We start from the raw sequence: 25,154 nt of genomic DNA, 5'->3' as shown, positions 1-25,154 counted from the left end.
GTGGGAATGTTATGAAGACAGGACTGGGTTATGCCACGAGCAGGTAATAGGAATTTGAGTTGGTGGAGAATGGCTGTGGACATGCATTGCATTCTGCTTAGGATTGTGTTGGTATCAAGGCAGACCATCTCCAAAAAGCTGAACGAGTTCTGGATTTACATGTGGTTTTGCTCTCTGGGCAGGGAAAGCGTGCACAAGTCCATCTGCTGACTTGGTGTAAACCCAGAGTAACACTGCTAGAGATGGGGAAAAACGTCTGAATCAATGGAGGATAAGTGACTTCAGTGTCCCAAAAAAACCAGCAAGTAGAAAGGTAATTGATTACCTTGTTCAGAAGAGTCCTTGAGCCTGTAAGTGACACTAGTCATCTCTAGGACCCATACCTTTCCAGACAGGCTCTCCATATGGCTGGGAAAGCACTGCTCGTACTGGGCGTGCAGCAGGTTTGAGCTCTTTGCAAAGGCAAATGTGAAGGCCTATTTATTTTTTTTTTTTTCTTGGTAAAGACAACTTCAGAAGTCAAGCAGACATTGACAGGGAAACTGTGATAGCTTAAGCCTAAAAACTTAATAGGTTTTGCTAATACAGGAGAGTGCGTTAGTGCTTGTACTTTGATATACCATAATTCTGCAGGTAATCAAAGTCAAAGCTAGCTGAGCAGTAAGTAAGTAAAGCTGCTGAGTGGAAGAGCCAGGCTCCCGAGCTTAATACAAGAGGAGATCCACACTTTTACAGGTGTGCCTGACTGGCAACTTGGGGTGCAAGACAATCCACAAGGCACATGGCTGGGTCCACACACTGGCTTTCTTACTGGCTGCAGCTTCTGTTGCTGAAAAGAGCATGTGGATGGCTGTCGTCAGAGTTGTACAGAAGAAAAGCTCAAAGGGACGATGCCAGCTTGGCTTTCTTTTTTTTTTTTTTATTTTTTTCTATCACTCAGCTGCATTGAAGCCCGACACCTCTGGTAGCCAGTGGTGGAGCAGTGAGAAGCTGGTTTTGTTGCTGTGCCTTTACAGGAGAAGCCTGGCTGTGTTAACTCTTACAAAAACAAGCACCTAGACAACTCGAACAAAATCCAGTGATGGCAGTGGGCTCCACAGAAGCCAGCAGCAGCTCCCAGGGAGGCACCGACTGGCTGGATCTTACCTTTGTCACCTGCACTGAAACGGTGACTTTCACTGAAGTGGTGCCAGAAGAGGAGTGGGGATCCTTTTACTATTCTTTTAAGGTATTCTTTTAAGGCGTGCGTTACTTTTCTCACATGCTTGCAATAGTGGTGCATATTCAGCACCTCTGCAGGCAGGTAACTAGACTTTTGCCCGGATGTTTGTGGGTTTTTTTCCCGTGCGAATACAGCAAACAGCATGTGTGAGGCATTTACTGAGAAACAAAATAGTTATAAGAATTGGAGTTCTGACTTTTAGGTCTTAGCTTACTGTATCCCCTTCCAAGAGGGGATGGTACTGTTTTTCTATAGAGGTATTGTAATTATACATGCATCTTCAATCAAAAGCTTGTATTAACTTAATACATCTTTTATGTCTTTTCTTTTTACCATCATTTTGACACAAGGGATTTCTTTCCAATTTTCCACCTGCAACAAATATTGTAGACAAGTGAGAGGGGTTTCTGTTGGTTGGTTTTGTTTTTTTGTTTTTTAATCATGAGAGACAGGTTCTAATTAGTTGGTTTGTTTGTTTGCTTTTAACTTGAATGGGGGATGCAGTGTCTGTTGAAGGCTGCTGTTAAGAATGCAGCAGATGAATCATTCAGTTGTGAATGCTGTTGAGTGATATGGGAAATGTATTCATTCATTTCCTCAAACAAACATCACCCTTGCAATATGTGAATGTAGGAAAAAGATGAAAGAGGTACTGAAATTCATCTTTCCTTCAGATTTCTGTGTCTGTTGTTATTGTTTAATTTCGGGCTGCATGTCATGTGTCACTTCAGTGTTGTGGCACATTGTACAAGTTAAATTCAAGCTATTAAAAAGTCTGACAAGGAGCACCCTGCCATTCCTTCTGGAGCTCAGGACCAAAGAGATCACTCTCAGCTGGAAAGATACAGACATTTACAACATTTGACAATATGTTGGGCAAAAGGGTATATGGTCAGAAGTAATTTTGATTTCTGTGATATCGTTAGTGCTCTGATACAATATCAGTGGGATCAATGGAATTGCAACAGGTTTCCATCCCTGTTAAGGGAAAACTTGATCTGTAGTTCTACTATTAATTAATAAAGGTCTCTTTTAACAGGCTGCTGATACATTTTTTTCCTTGATAAGACAGGCTTTCATATCTGAGATTTCAAGGATGAAAATATTTTTCTTCTATTTTTCCTATGTTAGACTCCTAAAATGCTCTTGAAAAAAAAAGCAGAAATGGCAAGTAAAATATTTTTTAATAACTTTCTCTTTATCTCCTTTCTTCTCTCCACACTTAGGGCTGTAAATCTGAACAATGTCACAGGAGCAGTATTTTATAATGGTAAAAGTGACTATTAATTCCATTATTAGAAAGTCCTTAGGCAGAAAAATGCTCCTTAATAGGGAAGATTGAGTAAATTACAATCATTAGGAAATCATGGATAGTCATGCATGCTCGTCCATTGCTAAAGGAAACTTAATTCCGTTAGCTGAGAGCTTCTCGTTAGACTTGCACTCCCCTGTCAGATGTCTAGCTCTGGCACATATAGCCTGAACTTTGTGAGGAGGTTCACTCATTTCACATAAATTACTAGCTGTTGATAAACATGGAAATATTTTGACTCTGGAGATAAGTGACAGCTGGTGCTGCTGCAAGAAAGAAGGATAAAGCACCTGCTCTGATGACTACAGGGCAGGGGAGACAGGGCTCCCTGCCAGCAATTTCAGCTCATGTGTGGAAGGTGCTGCTGATCCCTACTGACTTGGTTAGCTGGCCTCCACCAGTGCTGCCCATGTTGTGGCTGTGTCCTTGCCCCGTCCAGCAAGTTGAGCAGCATCACTTTCTTCTTCACAACCCTGCAGTTAAGCAGATAAAGCAATAAAAGTTTCAGCTTGGAATAGGCTGAATGGATTAAAAAACAGAGCTCAGTGCTCAAAATGTAGCTACAAATGAGGTTTTGGCCTTTTATTGGTATTTTCAAACACATGGCAGCCCATGGCTGACAGTAAAGGCAGGCTGGACAAACACCCACTGCACAGGTTGACACCAGAGCCTGTGTACTGGGATGCAGAAGTCCAACACAGGGCACACAATATATTTCTGTTTGGAATAATCAGGTGTAAACTACTCACCAAAACAGTCATAGGAAAATGTGATCTAAGCCAATAAATGGAGACAAGGGAGTGGCACTTACCCAGTACCTGGAGCAGGCCCTATGTTAATTACTTCTTAACGATTTTACCCAATGACAACTATGTAGGGTATCCCACATGCTGCTCAAACTATGGGAGTATTCGCTATTTTCTTCTTTTCTTCCCGTGTTTCAGAAGGACAGCCTGGACTCACCTAAGGTAGTGTCTGTGTTATATTGGGGTGGCAACATGACAAAAGTAAAATAATATGCCTTAGAGCATTTCAGTGCCAAAAAGTTCTGTTACAGGCTGAGCTGTGAGTGCTTCCCTTTCAGAGGCATTTGAGTTTCTGCCTATTCCTCTTCAGAGCTTAACAACAAAATCCTGTGCCGCTTCAGATTAGAAAGCATTTTGCCTGCTCAATTAGATTTCTTCTTTTTTTTTTCTTTTCTTTTTTTTTTTTTTTTTTTTTTTTGGCTGTGAGGTGGAGCATCTCATCCACTTGGAGGAATACGTGTTTTCCTTCTGGTAATCATTACTCTTTGGCCAGCTGCTCACCAAGGTTTTGCCCATAAAATCTGCTTTGAGACTGTGGCCATGTATGCTAACTAGACTGGCTCTTGGAACACAGAGTCACAGCCTTTGGGGCAGGATTTGGTGCACCCACGCAGCATGGAAGATGAGCTGGTGCTTCCCATGGGAAAGGCACTGGCTCATCCCACCTGCCTTCAGGCCTTGCTCCTGTTTTATCGCAAATGTTCCCTGAAAACCGAGATCATATTTCTTTCTGGATGCCTTTACATGAGACATCCAGGTTGGTTACTGTCTTAAACCACAAGAAGTCCTGCTGGCTGTGTCAGCACCAAATTCAGAACAGATGTGTAAATCAGTATTAACTACAGTTCCAAACTCCCAGGCCAAAGGAGAGTTTATTACATCTCTTTCCAATTTCACCCATGTGCATTTAGTCAATCTCTAAAAGGGCTCTGAGTGTAAACTCCCCTCTGCCAAATGCAGTAATCTGAAAAGGCCAGAGATTATCTGAACACCTGTGGCCTTCTTCTACTTTAGGACATTTTTCTGTCTATGAACCTGAGAAGGTGCAAACCAGAAACCTGTCTGGAGAGAAGCTGAAATCTCAGAATAGGTTCCCCCTGGTTGTCCACAGGGTCGGGAGGCTTCGTCAGGGCTGGAGAAAAGCCTTTCCAGGCCCACAGCAGCCTCAAAGCTTCCACAATAGTAGGAGCATGTGCTCATTGTCAGAGAGGACTGAGTAGGGCTTGCTTCTTTTTCAAGATGTCCACTAAGAAATGGGATGTGCTACTTTTGTGAAATAAATGTTGGAGTGCTCAAAAAGAGAAAAATCCCAGCCGATGTTCCTTTTTAGTGGGACTGGGTTCCCACCTCCATCTCCTGTCTCCCAGGAGAGTGGGCTGGCTTCCATCATCTAGTACATGTTCTTGTTTTGTTTTCTGATGTGTAGAGTTGAGTCCTCACCTGTGCAGCAGGACACAAAGGTTTTGTTATTTATCCTAGGTTGTTTAGGAACCCCAGTCTCTCCCCTGCCATGTGTGAACCCCATCCATTGGTCCACATGTTGATGTCCTGCTCCCTCTGGCCCCATGAGCACTGGTTATTGTGCCATGCAGCATCACAGCAGCAGTGACGCTGAAGTGTTTGAGTTCCCAGAAGAAGCAATGTGTATATCGAATCCACCAGAAATTACTTTGCACATATGATCTAAATTCCCAGTTTGTTTCAGGAAGGACGGCTTGACTCTGCCTGTGACTGTCCTCCCCCTACACTGTAGCATTCCCTGTACTTGCATGTTTTAGCCCACATAGCTCAGATATTAAACAAGATTATATAGCCATGCCAGAGTAAACACAATTCTAAGACCATGTGCTGCTTATCCATAGAGCCTAATGGTCTTTACAAAGGTTAGGGCTTACCATCTCCAGCACAGAGCTAAGGACACCACTGTGTGGAGACTAGGTTTGCATGTACTTGTTTTGTAGGATGGTCAGAGCCTCTCAGAGCCTCTTTAAGTCAGAATCTATTGTCCCTGTCATTTCATCCAAACACAGGAGTCTCTTTATCTCCTGGAAAGCATTTGCTTATGCTATTGCTCATTCTGATTTTTCAAGCAAAGCTTACAGAGCATCCCATCATTGAATACATAATAGAAAAATAATAATGGATGCTGTCAAATTTCTGCACTAATCTCTGCAAATGCAATCATACATTTCAGAAAAATAAGCATATCAAATAATTCGTAAGTAACTTTACAATCTTTTGGTGGGGGGAGAGGAGGAGAATTAAGTCCACACAAATAAGGTGTCAGGTACTCCTGAACACAGCCTCTGCAATATGCCTTCGTGACTGTTGCTGTTCCTGAGATGCTGCACTGAGAATGTAATAGCTGAGTAATGTAATAGCTGTATATAAAGTGAAATAGCTGGAGTATAGAAAAGAATGTAATAGCTGGAGTACTGTGTTCAGCTCTGGGGTCCCCAATGTAAGAGGGACATGGACATGAAGCAAGTCCAGAGAAGGAATGCTGAGATTATTAGAGGGCTGGAACACCTCTCCTATGAAGACAGGCTGAGAAAGTTGGGATTGTTCAGCCTGGGGAAGAGAAGGCTCCGGGGACACCTTATAGCAGCCTTTCAGTACCTAAAGGGGACCTAGAAGAAAGCTGAAGAGGGACTTCTTACAAGGACATGTACTGATAGGACAAGGGCTAATGGCTTTAAACTGAATGAGAGTAGATTTAGATGAGATATAAAGAAGAAATTCTTCAGTATGAGGGTGGTGAGGCACTGGAATAGTTTGCCCAGTGAAGCTGTGGATGCTCCATCCCTGGAAGTGTTCAAGGCCAGGATGGAGGAGGCTTTGGGCAACCTGTTCTAGTGGAGGCTGTCCCTGGCCATGGTAAGGGGGTTGGAACTAGATGGTCTTTAAGGTCCTTCCCAACCCAAGCCATTCTATCACCCTATGAACTCCTCATGAAACAAATCTGCCATGCTGTTGTCCAGGTTGGCTTCATCTAGTAGCTTAAATGCAACAGAGAAGTGATCTGACTGTATGACAGCCTGACTGAGGGTAGCTTTGGGCCAACTGATTTGGGCAGTTTTGTCCAAGCATCCCTCGTATGTTTGCCTCCATGGTCCACACAGCCACAGGGTTTGTGTCTGTCTGACTATCCTGTATAAATATGCCCAGAAAGTATTCATTTCTCCAGGTTTTTGAGATTTTTCAGTTGTACAGATTAGGCATACTTCAATATTTTATGCCTTTTTGTGATTCAGAAAAAAAAAACCAAAAAACAGCATTTCACAGTTTCTAATAGGGCTATCAAAATTATACAATTATGGATGGGCCATTGAGCGACTTAATATTATCTCTTCATGTTGAAAATGTTTTAGAAAAAAATAGATACATACACCATGAAAAAATATGTCTTTTTTGATTACATTAAAATCAGAGATATCTGTTTGTCTGCTTCTGTGGAAGTTTCCTAGGGTGCAATGGGTAAAAAAAAGGTCCTGCAATAATTGAACAGTACTATCTCCACTATCTATCTTGTACCAAAACACAGTAGAATGGCAAATGTTATTTATCTGTTGGTAAAATTGAATTGTTACAATTTGTTATTAACTAAAAATCTTCCCCTCTGTCCCAGTCACACCTATGGAGGATTTTGCAGCAGGGTGGAAGGTAGTTTGTTTAGCTGTTATTTAAACTTGGAAAGATCACAGCAATTCACATGCATTAGATGTTGTGCACTGAAAGGCCCCTGTCTCATTTGTGATGATGAAGTCAAGAGCTAAGAAACACAGTTTTTAAAAACTGGAGATTCAGAAAAATGATAGTTTTGCTACATTTCAAAAATAAGTGAAATTAATCGTAATAACATGATTACCCATTTCCATGAGAAACTATCCTGATTTAGTTAATAAGCTTCCTCAGCTTGTCTGTTTTCCTAAGTCTAAAAGGAAGAAAATATTATAGATTTTTCCTCTACATGACACATTAACATTCACAGACTCCAAATGCAATACCATATAGACACAAACTCAAACAAAACTGATTCTCAGATTTGGCAAAATAGAAAACATAAGCTCAGGTCCCTTCCATCTGTGCCCTTCTTCTAATCGTAAAGATCTGTGAAGAAATGACTCTTGCTAGCATCTCTGATGTGTTGTGAAGACCTCACGAAGCAATGCATCCCAGGATCACCAGAATGACCTATAGCCATATGCTGGGAGGATAACACAGCCAGACTGTAAGGAAACATCTCAGTAAAGCAGTCATTGTGCAGAAGGAGATAAGAAAGCTATCAGTCATGACCACTGATGTTGAACCTGGTCCAACTGAAGATGTCTCTGATCACTGCAGAGGGGTTGGCCTAGTGACCTTTGAAAGTCCCTTGCAAACCAAACTACTCTATGATTCTATGAAACAGGAAAGCAACAGTTCCAGAGGCAAACCTGTGGCTGCACTAGTGTTTATGCAGTTTGAATCAGGCTCAGTTCCAGGCCACTCTACCAAAAACAGATAACCCTTGGAGGGCTTGTTGCCTGCCCAAATATGTTCCTCTCTAATTCAATCATAGTGAAAGTACATTCAAACATAAAATAAAAAACTTTGAACTTTCTCTTTTCTCAGTCTTTCTTATCTTCACATGAGTTTTCCCAGAGCTTTTCAGTGTCAATCAAATTGCTTTCCCAAAATTTTCAGAAACATCCTTTGTGAAGTCTGTATAGAAACATCTCAGTTTTGCCTTGCTAGATAGAGAAGGTTCCCTCAAAACACACTTCTATTACAAGGATGACCAGCACAATTTCTGCTGCTTGTAACAACTAGGACACAAGATTTGAGGGATCTTCCCATTGTTAATATGTTTCTTTCTTTTTGAGACAAGGCCCAACAGCATATGAATCAAGAGGGATCCAGCCATTTTTGCAGCTTTTCTTGAACATTAGGAGGTGACTCGAATTAATCAGCTGAACTTTCACATTCAGGTGACTACCATTTACTGTATAAAGATTACTGTTAGCCTAAGAATTCTGATCACCCTTTTCATAAGATATTTGGTACCCTTTACTTTGTTCCCTCTTGACAGTCAGAACTGCTTCCTACAACTAAAGTATGTGTAATGTACCTACAGCTTACATTCAAGCAGATTTCTGTTAGCTGTGTCTTCTGTTGTGTTTTTTTTCAAAACCCAACTTGTGTTGGAAGTTTCAACACAAGCAGAAACATGGATGTTTCCAGTTGGCACTTTAACCAAGTTTGTTCTTTATGTATTAAAGAAAATTTATTTTGTAACTGGTAAAAATAACAATAACCAGGATCCTTTCAGTGGCATCACACTTTATTTCTGACAGCTCGGTGTTTAAGTTGGACACACCCTCGCAGAAATTCTTCATCTCAGGCCTCCATGTAAGCAAAAGACAAATGCCATCTTATACTTTTAAAGGCCCCTTCCCTAAGACTAATGTTTGTGGCATTTCCCTGCCAGTAGCATTTACAACTGTACTCTTTACTTGCAGCGTGCATTTTGATGTACATAAAGATTCCCACAAATTTCTGAGTTGTTCATATTTCTGTGATACAATAAATAATGTATAACTTGTGCAAAGCATTAATCAGATTATGTCTGTGTAAGTGTATTCTAGTTTTAAGCACATTCCTCAGACATACTTGTGTGTACATAATAATTCAGGTACACAAGGACTTCTGGAGGTCACCTGTGCCAACCATTCAAAAGCAAATTCAAGCTATGCCAGGTGCTCAACGCAGTGTCCACTCAAGTTTTTAATATCTCCAAGAATGGAAATCTTGCAGCCTCTCTTGGCTCCCATCCCAGTGTTTGACCACTCTCACTTTTTTTTTTTTTCATAATACCTAATTAAAACGTCCTGTGTTACAACTCTTACTTGTGGCCTCTTGTCCTTTCATTGTGTACTTTTGAGAAGAAACTGGCTCCATCTTCTCCGCATCCTCCCATTAGATAATTTTAGGCATCAGTTAGACCCCACAAGGCTCCTCTAGAGTTTCTGCTGTGGAGAAATCTGGCAGTATGAGACAGAGAGTTTTCTATTTATTTTTGCTTTATTTTAAAAAAGCTTTGTGAATTATGTCAGAGGTTGTGACAGTACCTTTGAGATTCCTCAATTAAATTGTGCTGATGAGTTTCTATCTTTGATTTCTTTCAGTGTTGCTGTCTTAAGTGCAATTTGCCTTCGAGGTAAACTGACTATAAATGTCTGACTAGAATCAGTCAAGCTGCTTGGCACCTGTCTGCCTTGGGAAACTGATCTTCCCGTTGTGTTTTTTGTTTTCTTTTGTTTCTTTTTTTGTTATTGTTGTTCCATCCTAAATGAGCACTGTTAAAATAGCAAGTTTATCCTGAACATTTTCAGTATTGAAATTTCAAGACTCTAGATCTTCTCAGATCTTTTACAACAGGGTCAAAAAAAAGCAAAATCTAGACTCTTTCATTTTCTGACATAGTCTGCAATTAAAGTGATTATTTTAGATGATGAGAAAAGATGTTTCTTTTTTGTTTTTTTTTTTTTTTTTCCTTTAAGAAAAAGCAATGCAGTCTACTAGCATTGAACCTGATCATGAGCATGACAGTTCACCAATTTAGCAAGGAGACCTGTGTGTCCTTTTTATGTCTCTCACCAGTCTCCCTCACAGCATTCTCATGAAATATAGTTAGCGATGGCCATTGCAAAAGCAGTCCTTGCCAAAAGCTTCTACACAGGAGTTTGGGAGATGTTAATGTTTTTCTTTTTATGCAGAATGCCTCTGATGTCTGTGTAACATATTACTAAACAATGTTTTTGTAAATCACCTTGCTGAAGGTTGTTGCAAAAAGAAGATTTCTGCTTGATAAACAAACAAGACTGAAATGAAATAACAACTATATGTCTAAGCAACCTTAAGGTGACAAATAAGCCAGAATTATAGAAAAATGCAGCTCGAATGAAGTTCAGGGATCAGTAGGCTATCCCTCTAATGTAATAGCCAGATGGAGGTTTCACTAAGTCAATTTCTATATAAGGTATATTTCAAAGTATTTTTTTTTTTAATTATCAACCTGAATTCTGTGCTGTAGGTTTGCTTCACTGCAGCAGATCTGAAGAAGAGGTTATTTCTTTCCTTTTTTAGATGAGCCTATTTCTGTCTTCAAGGCTTTGTTCATATTGGCTTGTGGACTGCCTTTTGCTAGATTAAGCAACATAATTCATTCTGTCTTTTTCCCTGGCTATATCCTCTAGATTGCTGTCAACTCATCGCTCTATGTCTCTTTGGAAGCGCGGTGCCTAGGAGTGGGCACAGTACAGCAGCTGGGTGCAGTGGAAGGATTAGAGCAGAGCCACACGAGACTAGCTTTGATCTCATGGTGGTGGTTGTCGCTCTCATGGCAGGGTGACATGACTACATCATGTTGCACTTGTGTGTCACTTTACCTGCGACATTCAGGAGAGACGTTTTGAAGGCTCGCCCAACCTGATGTTATTACACCCATTGCACTGCACGGTCCTGTACTTGTCCTTTGTTGAATAGCATCTTGGGGTTTTTTTTGCCAGTGTATGTTTCCAATTCATCAAGATCATTTTGAATTCTAATCCTAGCCTCCACAAAGGCCTTTATCACAGTGGGCATCCCATTAATAACCACAGAAGTTTTCATTCTGCAGTTTAACACAGACTGAGAGACTGCAGTGATTTAAGTTGCCTATTGTTATAGCTCCTTAATCCCAAAGAATGAGATCTTTTTGTCTTTTCTCTCAATGGCAGCTACCACAAATAGATTAATAGAAACTTTATCTTTATTTCTTTGTCCACAGCCTTTCAATCTTACCTCTCCTGTATTCAGCTTTTGCACCTTTTAGATTATCTTTGTAGTCTGGTTTAATTGTATATTTCCACAAAGCCTTAGCCTAAAATTGCTAAACTGTTAAGCACTGCTTTTTAACTTGGCAGGAGGGGATTTAAACTGACCATAAGTGTCATGCCCCTGTGGTGGGGAAACACCCCTCTAACACACTCTTTGTTGCTCCATAGCTATTTCTTCTGCAGGTATTATAATAAGGTTTGAGTGTCATACCCTTGTTCTGTTCCTACCCATATCAGTTTAATACAGGAATACAGAATTTATTTCAAGAAAATGCTGTCCTGATTTTATACCAGAGAAAAGGGTAACAAGTCTTGCCCCTCAGTTTTCTCCATGTGTGAAAGATATTTTCTGGAATGGAAAAGACAAACCAAACCCTGAGGAGAACCTACTTGTTTCAAGGACAAAAGTGATATGAAATCTTACTTCTAAAATTTTAATTACCTTCCAAAAAGACAATTCCTTCCAATTCCTGTACAAAGCAAATCATCCCCATAAAAATAGTTCCATCATGTCCCTGCCACACATTTTGAAGGGAATTTGTATCCAAGAAACCCAAGAGATTTGCAGACACCTAAAATAGGTGGAGAGGCTTTTTTTTGTTTAAAAGCTAAGCATCCAGCCCACACAAGTTGTCTTATCCAGGTCACTCTATAATCAGCAGAGACAGGCCATCCCAAGGTAGGTGAGATGAATGGTGACTCATCTCAGATACTGCTATTATTTAGACTACACTATGACAATTTAGAGTAGTCTCTCTTTAGAGCTTTGAAATTAGGTGAGATAGTCCAAATAGCAGATTACCTTAGAAAAAGTTATCATGCCAGGAAAAGTGAAACCATTGAAACACAGCCTTCATTGTATGCTTAAGCTAATCTCTGGGTTCAGGCACGGAGTGCAGCCTCAAATTGCTCATGCACCCTGTCTAACCTTTCCTGCATGCCCACATAACCCACAGGGTAATGTGGCTACCTGCCTGGAGGAAAGTTGAGGTTGGTTCCCACATGTGGCTCCTCCATGAGGAGGAGCCATAGCTGATGGCCAGGAAGGGGCTGGCAGCTGAGGAGGCACTAAAGCTCATGGCAGGGCAAGAAGCTCCTTACCCCTGCTCCTTTCCTGACATTTTGCCTTCACTACCCACACTCACAGCTGAGTCGTTTTCTCTTTTGTAGGCAGTTGGAGTCCTAGTTTCTGCTCACACATGACAAAGTCATGGGTTAGTGGCTGTGAAGTGCTTTTAATGAGTGCTTTCACCTCCTTCTGCTCCACTCTCAGCACCGTCAGGTAGGCACAGGTCTCACTGGCAGTCTCCTTCGCTCCAACCTGCTCAGGACAGAGGCTTGGGGTCACTTGTGTAGGGCCAGCAGCTGGAATCCCTCTTCAACTACAGCCCTTACCTGTCTCCTGTATTTTCCACTAGCTCCCCCTATTGTGAGTTTGGTGTCAGGAACTGGAAGATCCCAAGTCTTTGCATTGACATAACCCAAAACTCATCCCATTTGCTATGATGTGAATCCAGGCAACCGATGCATCTGAAGCATTGGAAAGCCATAGAAGGCAGAGCAAGGGATTGAAGGCTCTTCTTTATTTAATTCATAGGTACAGTCTCCTCCTGAAACATCCAAGGCAGGGGTCTGCTCAGGAGCAGCAGGTTCTGGGAAAGGGTTCCCTTATGGAAATTGGTTTTACCTTTCTAACTAACAGTTCTGCTGAGCTATATGTATGGGTTTTTCTCTCTTCAACTCCAATAATAATGTGCATTTTATTGCTGCTGGATACATTAGGATTTTTTTTTTTTTTCTCCTGAACTCCCCTGCTTTATACCCTTCAAACCCAACTGTTTCTGTGAAAAATCCCCTCTCTTCTACTTGTCTTTGCAGAAGAGCAGCAGAACCATCTTTCTGCATGCCACTACAGGCAGATTTGCACAGGATAGGTTTTATAAGTGAGAATTTTGCAGAAATGAATAGTACTTTCTTCAAGTTGACGCCATGTTCATCAGACTTGGTGCTTCTCAGCCTCAGAGCTGGCTGGCTGCTATGGGGAAAACATGAACTTCACACTCTCACATGGTAAGGGGAAACCTACAGAGTAGCCACCAAAAAACAAATACCCTGCATCTAGAGGGGACCAAATAGGTTTTGGTAGGCCAAAAGGAGGGAGAAGATTTGGTGTGCACTCACAAAACAAGCAAATGTGGATACATATGCCTTTGTCTTTGCGGCCAGAAGATTCTGATGCTTTGAGAGCGTGAATAACTTTTCTTACTTTATTTTCTTTGTACATACTGCCACTAGGGGACGTTTTGTCATCACGTAATGTTCAGTACACAATTTTACTTTTCCTTACACTGAGTCACGCTTTCTTTTCAATCTTGGTTCACATCTAGATCATGGAGTGGAGGTCTGAATTTCCCAGGGCTTTTGGATGACCCAGACTTACTGGAGCTGGGAAGAAGGGAAGTATTTATTTTCCCCATTTCTCCAAAGGAGCCCATCTATCAATATTCCTTACAAAGTGAGGCAGCTGGTTATTTCACAGCTTGCTGGAGCAACACGAGAAAACTGAGGGCTGCCTGTCATTTTAGCTAGTGGTTTCATGAAGATAGAGGCAATATACAGGCACTGCAAATCAAGCTGGGATGAACATCACCAGCAATGATGCATGTTAAGTATTTTATGAAAGAAAGAAAATACCTTTTAGGCTAAAAAAATTAGAAATCAATTGGCAAAACTCATGTTTCACTCTTGTTTTCCATTCTTATCTCATTTGTCCTAGGATAACTGACTGGTTTAACCCAAGTCACTACCCATCCACCTATCAATATGCTTTTTTTCCTTCTCTCCAATGCAGACAGAGCAGCTGGTGACTCTTTGGATTCTCTTTATTGTCACAATTGCTGGAAATGCCATTGTGCTCTTCTCTACCTGGAGGAGGAAGCGGAAATCTCGAATGACCTTCTTCGTTACACAGTTGGCAATCACAGGTAGTGTATGGGAGGGGAAAGGGCATCTGAACTGCACGGGAATTACTATTAAAATGCCAAATAAGAAAATGCAATTTAAGTGGTGAACAATTCACTTGCCACCTAATGTCCAGCTGCAGCTTGCCATAACACAGATGGATGGCTGCGTATCTTAGGGCTGAGTTGGTCTCTGATCTAAAAAGATGTTGCTAGATGTAGTAGCGTCTGTGTCAGATGCAGCAGCTGCAGCTCATTGAGTTCACTGAAACTTATCTTACAATCTGAATTTGCATCCACATTTCCCAGAAGTTATGTCCTCAGCTGTTGTCATGGAACTATTTAAATTAAACTAATTTAAGATGAAATTCTTGTGTTTTTCTGCTAAAACCCTTTCTGAAGTACTTCATCATGGTGTTGCTCCATCAATTACTCTCTTGTATTGAAGAGTGAGAATAACTCCATGTTGTCGGGTTTAAGAGTAATAGAAAAAAATTGAATATGGAGAGGAATGCATTTAGCTAGGTTTTTTTGAATGGAAAAAAGGATGCTGATCCAAGCACTCTGTAGTATTTAAACAAAATGGAAAATATACAGAAACCCAGTTTGTAAAATGTCAATCTCAGCAACTAGGAACAGAAACAAGAGCATAAGCAGCATATTGTTTCTCTGTGGCCTTGAATGGGCTAAATTTGTGGGGGTTTAATTTTCCCAAGGGAAAATATGTGCTGTTTCTATAACAGTATCCTGCTACTAATCCCTGCTTATGAGACAGCTGTGTTGTATTGTTTGTGTATGTAGGATATATTAAATGCTTTTTATTGCCTTTTTTTTTGCAAGATATGGTAGGAATTAGAGTACTTTTCCACTAAAGAGCTATCTAATATGTGATTTCCCAGCAATATTGCATCCTCCTTTGATGTTTGCTTTATCTCTGTTTAAACTGGAAAAGCAAAGGACCATACTCCGCAGTTTTCAGCATGCATTCTTTGCAAGTAGATGACTTCCTGCTCATGATCTCAACCAGGAGCTTGTCTCATTTGAAGAACTGCTCTCAGTTGAAACAGTTGGACTGTGGTGTGCAAAGTGAGGCAAAGGGACTGGTGCATGACTACAGGTGCTTTAAGAATTATTGCAAGGTGAGGAGGTGAAGGTTTGCAGTAACTCCTCTTCTGAAGTGTTGATGGTTGGTTTTCCTATTCACCTATGAGTCATCTGTAATAAAGAGTTTCACTTCTTATGTTGGTTGTGACTTTCATGTAATTTCCTTCATGTGTCAGTCAAGTAAGGCATGTTGATAGACACTCACAGCATAGTTTGGAAACATCAATCACAGATGAAACTTTACGGTATTCACAGGAGTTTCAAAATAGCCAGTCTGCGCTCAAAGAGCTCCCAGTCCCAGATGAATATATGAAAGATGGTAAAAGGTAGGAAACCAAACAGTAGTATGGGCAAAGAGCAGAAAAGCAACTGAAGCCCCAAATGGAAACTGTCCATTTTCTGCCTACTGTCATCAGTGAGCAGGATACTGAAGCAACCATCATGACAAGGGCTTTGGAAGAGAGGAGAGTGGAAAATGACTCTGTATGTCCACCTGGCACAGAGGGCACAAGGGCTGGGCTTGCTGCCAGAGCAAAGGTACAGGTAATACACACACCAGCATGGTAAAAGAAGATGTGTCCTAATAGGAAGATCTCAACTAAACAGCGAAGGGTCTTGTCCTAGTAAGAAAATGAATATATTAATATATACTGCAGCAGAAGAAACCAGCATAAGGGCATGGGTGTCCAGGTCAAAGGAATAAAGCAAGGAGCAGGCAGAAGTGGCTGGATCAGGATAGCTCAGGAGAAGGCTGGTCCACAGGAGGTGTACTAGGAGGAGACTACTGCTGTTTCTGTTCTGGGTAAGGGCCTGGGTGTGAGTTTTGCCATTTTGGACCCATAGGAAACGCTGACTTTTTGGATTAAAATGGAGGTGGATAGAGAGCTATTCACTAGGGGTTCAAACACCATCTACATCAAGGAAAACTGTTGCAAGTGCAGTTTTCAGGGGGCTGAAATTATCAGGGGCAAAGACAACAAGGCAATTATCCCATTAGATGTGGGTTGCAAATAGTGCTATAGAGGTGATGTTACAATATTAACTGAGGTCCTTGTGTTACAGTTGCTGGTTCTTCTGAATTCCCCTTACTTAAATTTATTTCTGACTTCTAAAATCAGAGCTTCAAAATGTCTGAGTTCAATAGTCTGTTCCACTTCATATTACAGAAATTCACATAGAAAACTCACTTGACATTCACATCTGCAATGTTAAAAGCAGTAACATCAGCTTGAACAGCAAGGCTCCTTTCAAGCAATGTTGACTTCTTTTTTGTGGTGCAGGAGTCAGAACTCTAATTTATCTTCCCTCACTAAGAGTTTCTGTCAGTATTTTGGCACAAAGAAATGACTTAATTCCTGAAATGGAGCCATTTCACTTTCTTACCTTCAAAAATATTAATAAGAATAAAGCAAGCTGGCAACAGTCATCATCCTTTCATAACAAGTTATGAGGTAGACACAGAACATTATGAAAACACTAGCTTGTCACATTACTTTGACATGTCAGGCATATTTAAATCCTACCAACTAAAGCCTAATCTCCTGGCAAACAGTTTCTGCTTAGTCAATATTACTACTTTAATCTATTTTGAGATTCTTAAAATATTTATTATTTCTACCCCAGTAGCAGAGAGAAGAATAATGGATATAGCTTTATCAATGCAGGCATTTCAAAGCCATTTAAAAACTTTTTGTCTATTGATCTGTGGCTCAATATTTGAGGAGTGTCCTCAATTCTCATGTCTTCCCTCTTAGTGTTAGAATAAACAAGGTATTCAAAGCAAATTGTGCATAATACATGAATAGAAAATGAGCACTGTTGCTTTTCTTGACTGGTTGCCAAGCCAGATGCAGGAGAGAAGTAACTAACTGATTGAAGCTTCTTTCAACACCACCAGAATTCAGTGGTTCAGATTGCCACTCAGTAAATTCAGAGATAAGACTCTTGCTAATCCCTTACTACACTGTAAATCAACATGGTGCTCAAGGCTGCAGGGATCTGTAGGAGTGTGAGTAATCCCTTCAACTTCAGTGTGCTTAAAGATATTGCTGAAGCCTGGATTCAGAATATTTGATATTAAATATATGCCTATACAATGCCTGTGTCAGTACTGTATTTAAGTCTATGTTTAATTCTCAGCTCATGCATAAATCTCTTTGAAATTATCTGGGAATTAAGCACTAGGAAATCAGCTAAGAGTTAACAGCTGAGTTGAACAATAGTACTAATCACTGAGCATCAGCTAATTTAACAAAGACGAATATTGCCATGTTTGCCTTGTGTTCAGTTTGCTTTTGGCCATATTCCTTTTTTTTTTTTTTCCCCAAAAAAGTGTTTTTATTAGAAATAAGCTCACCTGTGAAGACTGAAACTAAAGCTGGGTTTCCTACAGATTTCCATCTCCAAGGCAAAATCATTTCTCAGAAAGTATAAGCTCTGCAGATTGTCCTGTGGGGAGGGTATTTCTAAACACTTTTTCCCCAGTAGATTTCTTCTGAGTTTAGCTCAGAAGAAAGCTTAGAAGTTTTGCTCATGGCATAGCTATTTCTCCTGCCAGGAAACCTGTCACATTCCCCCCTACTCAATGCCATTTCACATAACTTGCAGCATCCCAGTGTCTTTAAAATCTTTGACTGAAATCACCAAGTTCTTCAAGATCAAAGAGTGGAGTCTGACAGATGGTCGAGTTCACAGGCATTACATCACACTGGAAATTTTCAAGCAAAATATTGTTGTTTTCAGAAGAGATGGTTTGTCCACACATTTATATCCATTTAGATGACTTTACCCAACTCTACCAAATAAAGGCTTGCTTAGCTCTACTCTCAAAACGTAAAAGCAGCAGACATGGGCATATACAAAACACAATTATTTGAGTAGCACTGGACAAGGAATATAATTTTTGGCAATACAGTCTATTCAATAAAAACTGTTAGTATAATATTTGGGCAATTCTAAAACCAATCAATCAACACATTAAAAAATTCTACTGAAAAGTATTTTACTTCTCATTATTTTTCATCCAACTTCAACTGTCAAAGGAACATATTTAGGTTCCTTTTAATAAACAAAAGCGCACAGAGGATTTTTTTCTCCAACATTAACATCTGGAAATTTGATGCTGGAAATGTTCTGACTATTAGCTCTCTGAGTTTCTCTTTCTATTCCAACATTTAGCAGAAATCAATACCTTAAGAACACTGCTAGATTTTGTCTATTGTTAGGGGTAGAAATACAGGACCCAATTTCAAAACCATATGTCTTCTTCCACTGAGGTCACAACCACCACGATTCTGTTTTTGAGATCATTCAGATTGGTCACTCATGTAGGCAGAAAAACATGGTCTTTGACATATCCCCACAAGAAAAAGTTGCAGAGACATAGTCATTTCAAAATCTAAATGAGTCTGTCTTTTTGTAACACTCTGTACATGCAGGCACTCTACCACATGCCCAATTTTAAGCCATAGGCTTACAGTCTTGGTTGGAAGTTCATGCTCACTTAGGTATTACTGCGGCTGCAAGAAAGAGAGAAAAATAAAAAAGAACCTCAGGTAACTTCTATGGTAGCTTACATATAAACAGAAAAACGAAAGATGACCTGCAGAAGTATTTAGCTACAGTCTATACTGTTATATAAACACCAGATCTTCAGGCATGACTTGAGAATGACATTAAAAAGATGATAGGGTATTTTTAAAAGTGTCTCTTTATATCACTGCCACCTTCTTCAGTTGCTCCCAGAAAGCTGGACCACAGGAGGCCTTGGTCCTTAAGCAACTGCACTCATTCAGTGTTTAGTAAAAAGTCAATACACTGAAAACTTGCTGCAAGAGGGTTATGTAAGCAATTAGGTGGAAATGGACCTTGCTAAAGCAAGAACTGTTTATTTTCTGTGCTCCTTCTGCCCAGGCAGAGCATGATAGTGGGGCTAAAACAAACAGGGCTCGGCCACTGACTTCTGGGATGGCTTTGGTTAAGCTGACTGAAGGCAGAGTCTGGCAACTAAACCACTAGTTAAATGCACTAAATTGGTGCATTGAACTCTACTACTACAACATCTTAACATGAACAAACACATTACAAGTTGTTCTTCCTGTCTTCTCTCTCTCTCTTTTTTTTTCCTACAGCAAAACTGCTATGGCACTGATTGCTTTAATGGACTGTGCCTGTCCTTCAATATTTTTATTGTCTATGTAACTTGAAGGATTGAAGATTTGTTACTCTCTGATCTGTACAAAAGCTTAATATAATAACACCATTACCAAAATTAACATGTAGAACAATATTAACACATAATTGTCTCTGTTCCAGCTTTTCATCTGGAAAATGGTACTTGTAATATCTCCGCACTTCAGAGAAATCATACATACGAATTCATCAGTTTTACAAGTACCTTAGACATCATAGTGATTATGAGCATTGGAAATTAATTGCATAGAGCCAATTAGCAGCTAACTCAGCAAGTCACCTTAATGGAGGTGGACTGTTGGCAGCCAAAGAGCCCATAGAGTTATGCTGGAAAACTTACACCTTGCCAGCTGGGTCTTGGCTGGGACCTGCCATCTGATTTACATGATTGCCCACACAAGACACAGAAACCTAATGCAGAATGCTGAACTGAAATATTATTTATTTAAACAATTCCCAGAAATCTGTGGACTTCACCCCTTCCCAACACCTCTATTTTCTGCTAATTTGTGGGAAAAAATAAAAAAAAAGAAGGCTGAGGAGTGGTGAGAGGTGTCAGTATCCTACAAAGGAAATTAGAATTGTACTGCAGAGTTCACTGATAAAATGGAAAGAAATATATATGCATTTCTTATGTTTGTTATGTCCTAAAATGTCTTGCAAGTGTAATTAATCTATGGTAACGAGTCTCTGCTAATAGATTGTCTGTGTTCTACACTATATGTTCCCCTCACTACTGAAAAGAATATGTTAAAATTGGAAAGGAATTGTATCATTTGTTAATATTCCTTCAGACAATGAAATTTGCCAGACTATCCAATGGCATCTATATTCCCCGTTTTTGGAAGCAGCATGATTCCTGAACACAGGTGGAAGCCCAACAACTCCGCAAATCACCTGAGTATACACATGGCGCGAAAACCAGGGAAATAAGTAGATTATATCCACCTTTCCTCTGCAGGCTAGAGAAACTATAGCATTTAGTACAACTGTTCGTTTTGCATTCACAGAATGAGAATCAATTTACCAAAGGCAAAAATGGTCTCCAGGAGCAAACATAGCAATATTAACATTACTTATGCAGTGCATCCCATGAAACTATGTTGAGTTCTCTGGACTGGGAGTGAATAAGAAAATTAATCGCACTGCCGCGTTAGTTGCCCAGAGAAGAAGCAATCATTTTCCACCCCAATTCTGCTGGGTAAGTGGAAAAAAACATAGGACTTATGTATGGGGATATAGCGGAAGATTTGGCGAGGAGGTTAGTTAAATGTAAATACGCTCAAGTGACTTGCACCTGTCTGTAGAAAAAGCACATACATCACACTAATTGTTTTACTGGCCTTGTGTGTTTGATGAGTAGAACCTCTGCATTAGTTAACATAGGCCTGTGAGAAACTCTAGGCACCTTATCCCTATGTCTGAGATTCCTGTTTTGTTGTGAGAAAGAGCGGGAGGCTGCGCCGGCCTGAAGCCTTGAAATACAGGCGAGCTCAGCAGGCCCAGGGATCTTCCAGCAGGGCTGAACTGACCAGCGCCTGTGTCCCCGCTGGTGTCACCTCTGCCTGGGAGCTCAGGTGTGTCTTTGGAGATCCCCCAGTAGAGAGGTAACTAATATAAAACTTGCTCTTTGCAATGCATTCGTGGCCTCTGGCTCTTCTTGTGACATGCCTGCGTATGTGTACACAACTTACTTTAAGTTAGGTTTTAGTGCACCTCCCCCCAGACAAAACTGAGACACAATGAAGGATAAGATAAATGTGTTCACTGTCTGCAATACCTTGTGGTAGCACGTGGCATTCCAAATTTGATATCTGTTGCCATTTCTGGTTATTTAATACCACCTAGCATAAACTCAAATTCTCCTTTCAACTTTAACAAAGATTTGAAGATGAGTCACAGTACCCTAGATTGTAATAAATAACTTGGACACTAACGTTATATAATTCCAGTTTGATGTTATAAATCATTTTTTACTATACTCTTAGATTTCTTATGTGAACAGCCAGGAATATTTCCGTATGTCTGTATGTAATTCTTGCCTGCATATATGGTTAGTCAACACAAGACTCAATCTTTCCCAAGGAAAACAGAAAATATCCCATACATGCATCTCTCTTAAAATGCATTTTCTCCAAAACAAATAGATGGGATAAAAACTTGAGTATCCTCAGAAGTTAGGCAAGGAAACCAAGAGGAGCATTAACATCAAAACTGAGCAACAGAAATAAGCTTCATGGAAAGGAGGAGACATAGTCTCTTTGTGGGTATCAGGACCTCTATTGCACAGTGTTTGGTCATACACCCATGGAAAATGGTCATGGAAAACAAAGTAGATTCTATGTTTTAGAGGTGAAATCATGAAGCTAGGGGTCTGACAGAGAGAACCTGACATCCTGAAAATATATTGCTCTAATCTTGTCTAGTAGTGTAGGAAAAGCAGTGAAACTGGGACTAGCACATAAATGTTTGCTCTAGTTACACAACTTCCTTGTGAGATTTAAAGTAAAAAGAAAGTGCTTTTTATGCAAAATAAACTCTCCTTGAAAAAGTAAAGTTATGCTCCCACAAGACTGGGGCTCTAAGAAAAATGGTGGCCATGGAGGACTGGCAGTAATCCTGTTGTCTAAGGAATTTGGTTTGCCTTGGCCTTCTACGTATGCAGGCAAGAGAATTGGAGTCAAGGACATATGCTATGAAAGACAAAAAAGCAGCAGTGGAGCTGATCTTGATGCAGCAGCCAGAGAGTTTTAGTCTAGAATACATTGCCCCAAAATGCAGACTGGTTAGTGTCCCACGAGGGAGCTCTAACAGAGGTGGGACACTTCTTCTTCACTTACTTCTGCTTTAGTTTCCAATTTCAAACCAAATTCAAAGTGTTTTTAACCAGCCTGGACCCAAGTTTGTATACTGTTTTGCCTAACACCCAAGTAATTTTAGATACCTTCTTAAGGGCTCACTGGAAAGTCCAGGGCTGGACACAATATTCATGTTTGCTGTGACTCTATCCATTGTAGCTCAGTGCAGTGGGAAACAGTAGCACTGGCACAAAAGCCAAAAAAAAAAAAAATAAAAGTGCTATATCTATAACAGTAGAATGCAATGTCCATCCCATTAGTGTACATATAAAGATAATGATGAGCTCTCCAAATTTGCTATTGGAAGCAAGAATGGTCATCCACTTAAAAACCCTGTAATGACTGTTATTTATACAGCCTACTTTAATCTTACAAATGCAGGAACAAGATGTCCATGATTCATGGTTTGTAATCAATGCAATCACAACCCGCTAGGCAGACATCCTTAAACAAGCATTTTTCAGCCTGTTGTCTTCGAGCAGTGGTCTTTAGAGCCCTTGCAGGTAGCAAAAAAACACCCTGCAGCATAAGGCCAAGTATAGAGGTGAGGTCCCCACAGGCAAGGAGAATTCATGAAAAAACCCTTTTATTTCCTATTTACTGAATGTACAGCACCTAAATACTGTACTAAATTGTTCCAGAAGGGGTCAGTTTCTGTGTTCATCAGCCACAGGTGGTCAGAGTGAGATTTTAAAAGTACTGAGTGATATGAACTGTATTCCATCTGCAATTGCAAAACAGCAGATGTACTCTCCCAGCTTGCCGATAGCTCCAGTACCATTTTCAGTGTAGGATGTGGTGATGTGGTTTTTTTTCCACATTGCACAGGACCACCTGAGACCCTGCAAATTTAGCAACGAAGATGCTAAATGCCCTCATTTCATCTGCATCTCCGTCACTATAATACTCTCAAGCCAGAGAGATCTTTTTCAACTTCTGTTTTGTGGAACCATGACATATTCTCAGTAGAGATGTGGATTGCCAAACAAAGAATTTGACACTTTCCTTGTATAGTCTTTAAAGACTTCATAGGCTTTAGTCCACAAATCCCCCTGCTTCTAAAGCAGAGAAAAACTAGCTCCAATTCACCTATACATATTCAACATAATATACAATGATCATTCCTTTGTAGTGTACATGCCCATTTAAAATCAAAAGTGACACCAGACTTCTGTTCCTAAGCCACCCAGGAGTGTCTGTGAATGCCATCCCTAAGGCCTGGGCATTCCCACAATGGAAATAATAATATTAGTGGAACACCTTGTAACAATCCTGTCTTCCGAAATTCACCCTAGATCATACATTTTTAAACTAAGATGGTGTCAGTTGGTCTGTTTGCTTTTCCTGGGTAATAAGTTATTTCTGAAAGGATCAAAAAATGATGAATGGACTTTAGATGCCCTGTCTTTATACAAAGGCACTGTCTTCTCATTTCAACAGACACACAAAGCCTAAACTTGATTCCACTTCCCCACCTACAGATTTCCACATAGGAGATCCACATTTGCCATTTTTATTATTTTAAAAGGAGCTGTCATTATTTCAGATCTTTGCATATACATGCTGTTCCTGACCAGACAACTGTGTGACTAAAATGAAAGTGTTTCCTTTCAGTCGGTTTTTGATAGTAGCCTTTTCCCTGCTCCTTTTACCATCAATATAATTTCTCTAACCCTGTGCCGAGACCCGCACTGTGCGGCTAAATTACTGCACCATCACAGCTCTGCTGATACCAGTAGGGCTGTGTGGAGATTACAAATGTTTGCCTGGATGACTACAGGACTTTTGAGGGCTGTAAGACAAAAATGCAATGTGGTCTGGGCACATGTGCTAGGGAGACCATATGGTATTTGAAAGAAACAATAAAAAGCACAGTGACATTCTAACCTTAGTATCTTTTCTAGTTAGCATAGCAACATGTGAATTAGGCAAATATCTTCAGGTACTTTCCTTCTCTTATAACTAGGCAGTTAAGTACTTTGGTGACAACCTGCATTTGGAGATCTTTGAGCCAAAGGGATTTTAATCTGTGACCTTCTTCACCTGAGGAAGTTACTGTTATTGGAAGCATTACACTTTTGCTTTATACAGCATTGTTGTCAGCAGGGAGGGTGGACAGAAAATGCTGTTAGCTTCTTGCCATGTGTACAGAAGTAGGTCTAAAGAAAGCATACGGCTCGACATCAGTCCCAGGAAGGAGAATGGAACATAACTGTCATAGAGATAATTGGATTAAGTTTCATGACCGCATTCTTGCGCACTGGTATTCATTTTAGGGATTATTCATGACATCCATTTTAGGCGCCTCACTGTAGGTATGTAAGATACAAAGTGACTTTCCCTGTGCTCCATTTATAGCCAATAGAGGAAAATCACTCTCAGCTGTCTTTAAGTTTCACTGACTTGTACAGAGGGATTCAATTCGTAATTTAGATCCCTAAAGCTGACTATATAAATTCCTTTAGTTTTCTTACGTCAACAAATATGTCAGGATTACTATTCGTCTTTGACAACTAAGAACTTAATCTTCCAGCATTTCAATCAGACCTCATGAGGCTCTGACTCAAAATCCACCCAAAATTTTACAAATAAGGTATTTCTCAGCAGGTTTTTTTATTTATTTACTTTAAAGTGCAACAAGGTATATCAACATATTACCTGACAGAAAATGCATTATTATTTCTTTTGTGCTCAACTCTGTTCCTAAAGGGCTATCTGGAAATTGTCCAAACTTTTCTGGGCTTTGCCCAAAAGACAATTTATTCAAGTGAGATCTGGAAAAAAAAGTGTAGCTTAAGCGGCAAATGTTATTTCAAACCTGTTCAATCACACTACAGCTGCA

General features: G+C 40.2%; 1 protein-coding gene across 1 annotated transcript in view; it reads left to right on the top strand.

The window, feature by feature from the left end:
* Positions 1 to 445: 445 nt before the first annotated feature.
* Positions 446 to 25,154, top strand: part of NPSR1 (neuropeptide S receptor 1) — a gene marked incomplete at its 3' end in the record, with an annotated part of 60,275 nt that continues 35,566 nt past the window's right edge. Inside the window, exons 1-2 of the mRNA XM_080340509.1 lie at positions 446 to 1,228; positions 14,051 to 14,183. Of these exons, the coding sequence (XP_080196635.1) occupies positions 1,082 to 1,228; positions 14,051 to 14,183 (280 nt within the window). The 5' untranslated portion in view covers positions 446 to 1,081. The remainder of the gene's footprint in view (positions 1,229 to 14,050; positions 14,184 to 25,154) is intronic.

This window comes from Nesoenas mayeri, assembly GCF_963082525.1.
Source record: "Nesoenas mayeri genome assembly, chromosome: 2".
Taxonomy (NCBI): Eukaryota; Metazoa; Chordata; class Aves; order Columbiformes; family Columbidae; genus Nesoenas; species Nesoenas mayeri.
The sequence above is the reverse complement of the archived record's forward strand: the minus strand, read 5'-3'. Positions and strand labels throughout refer to the sequence as shown.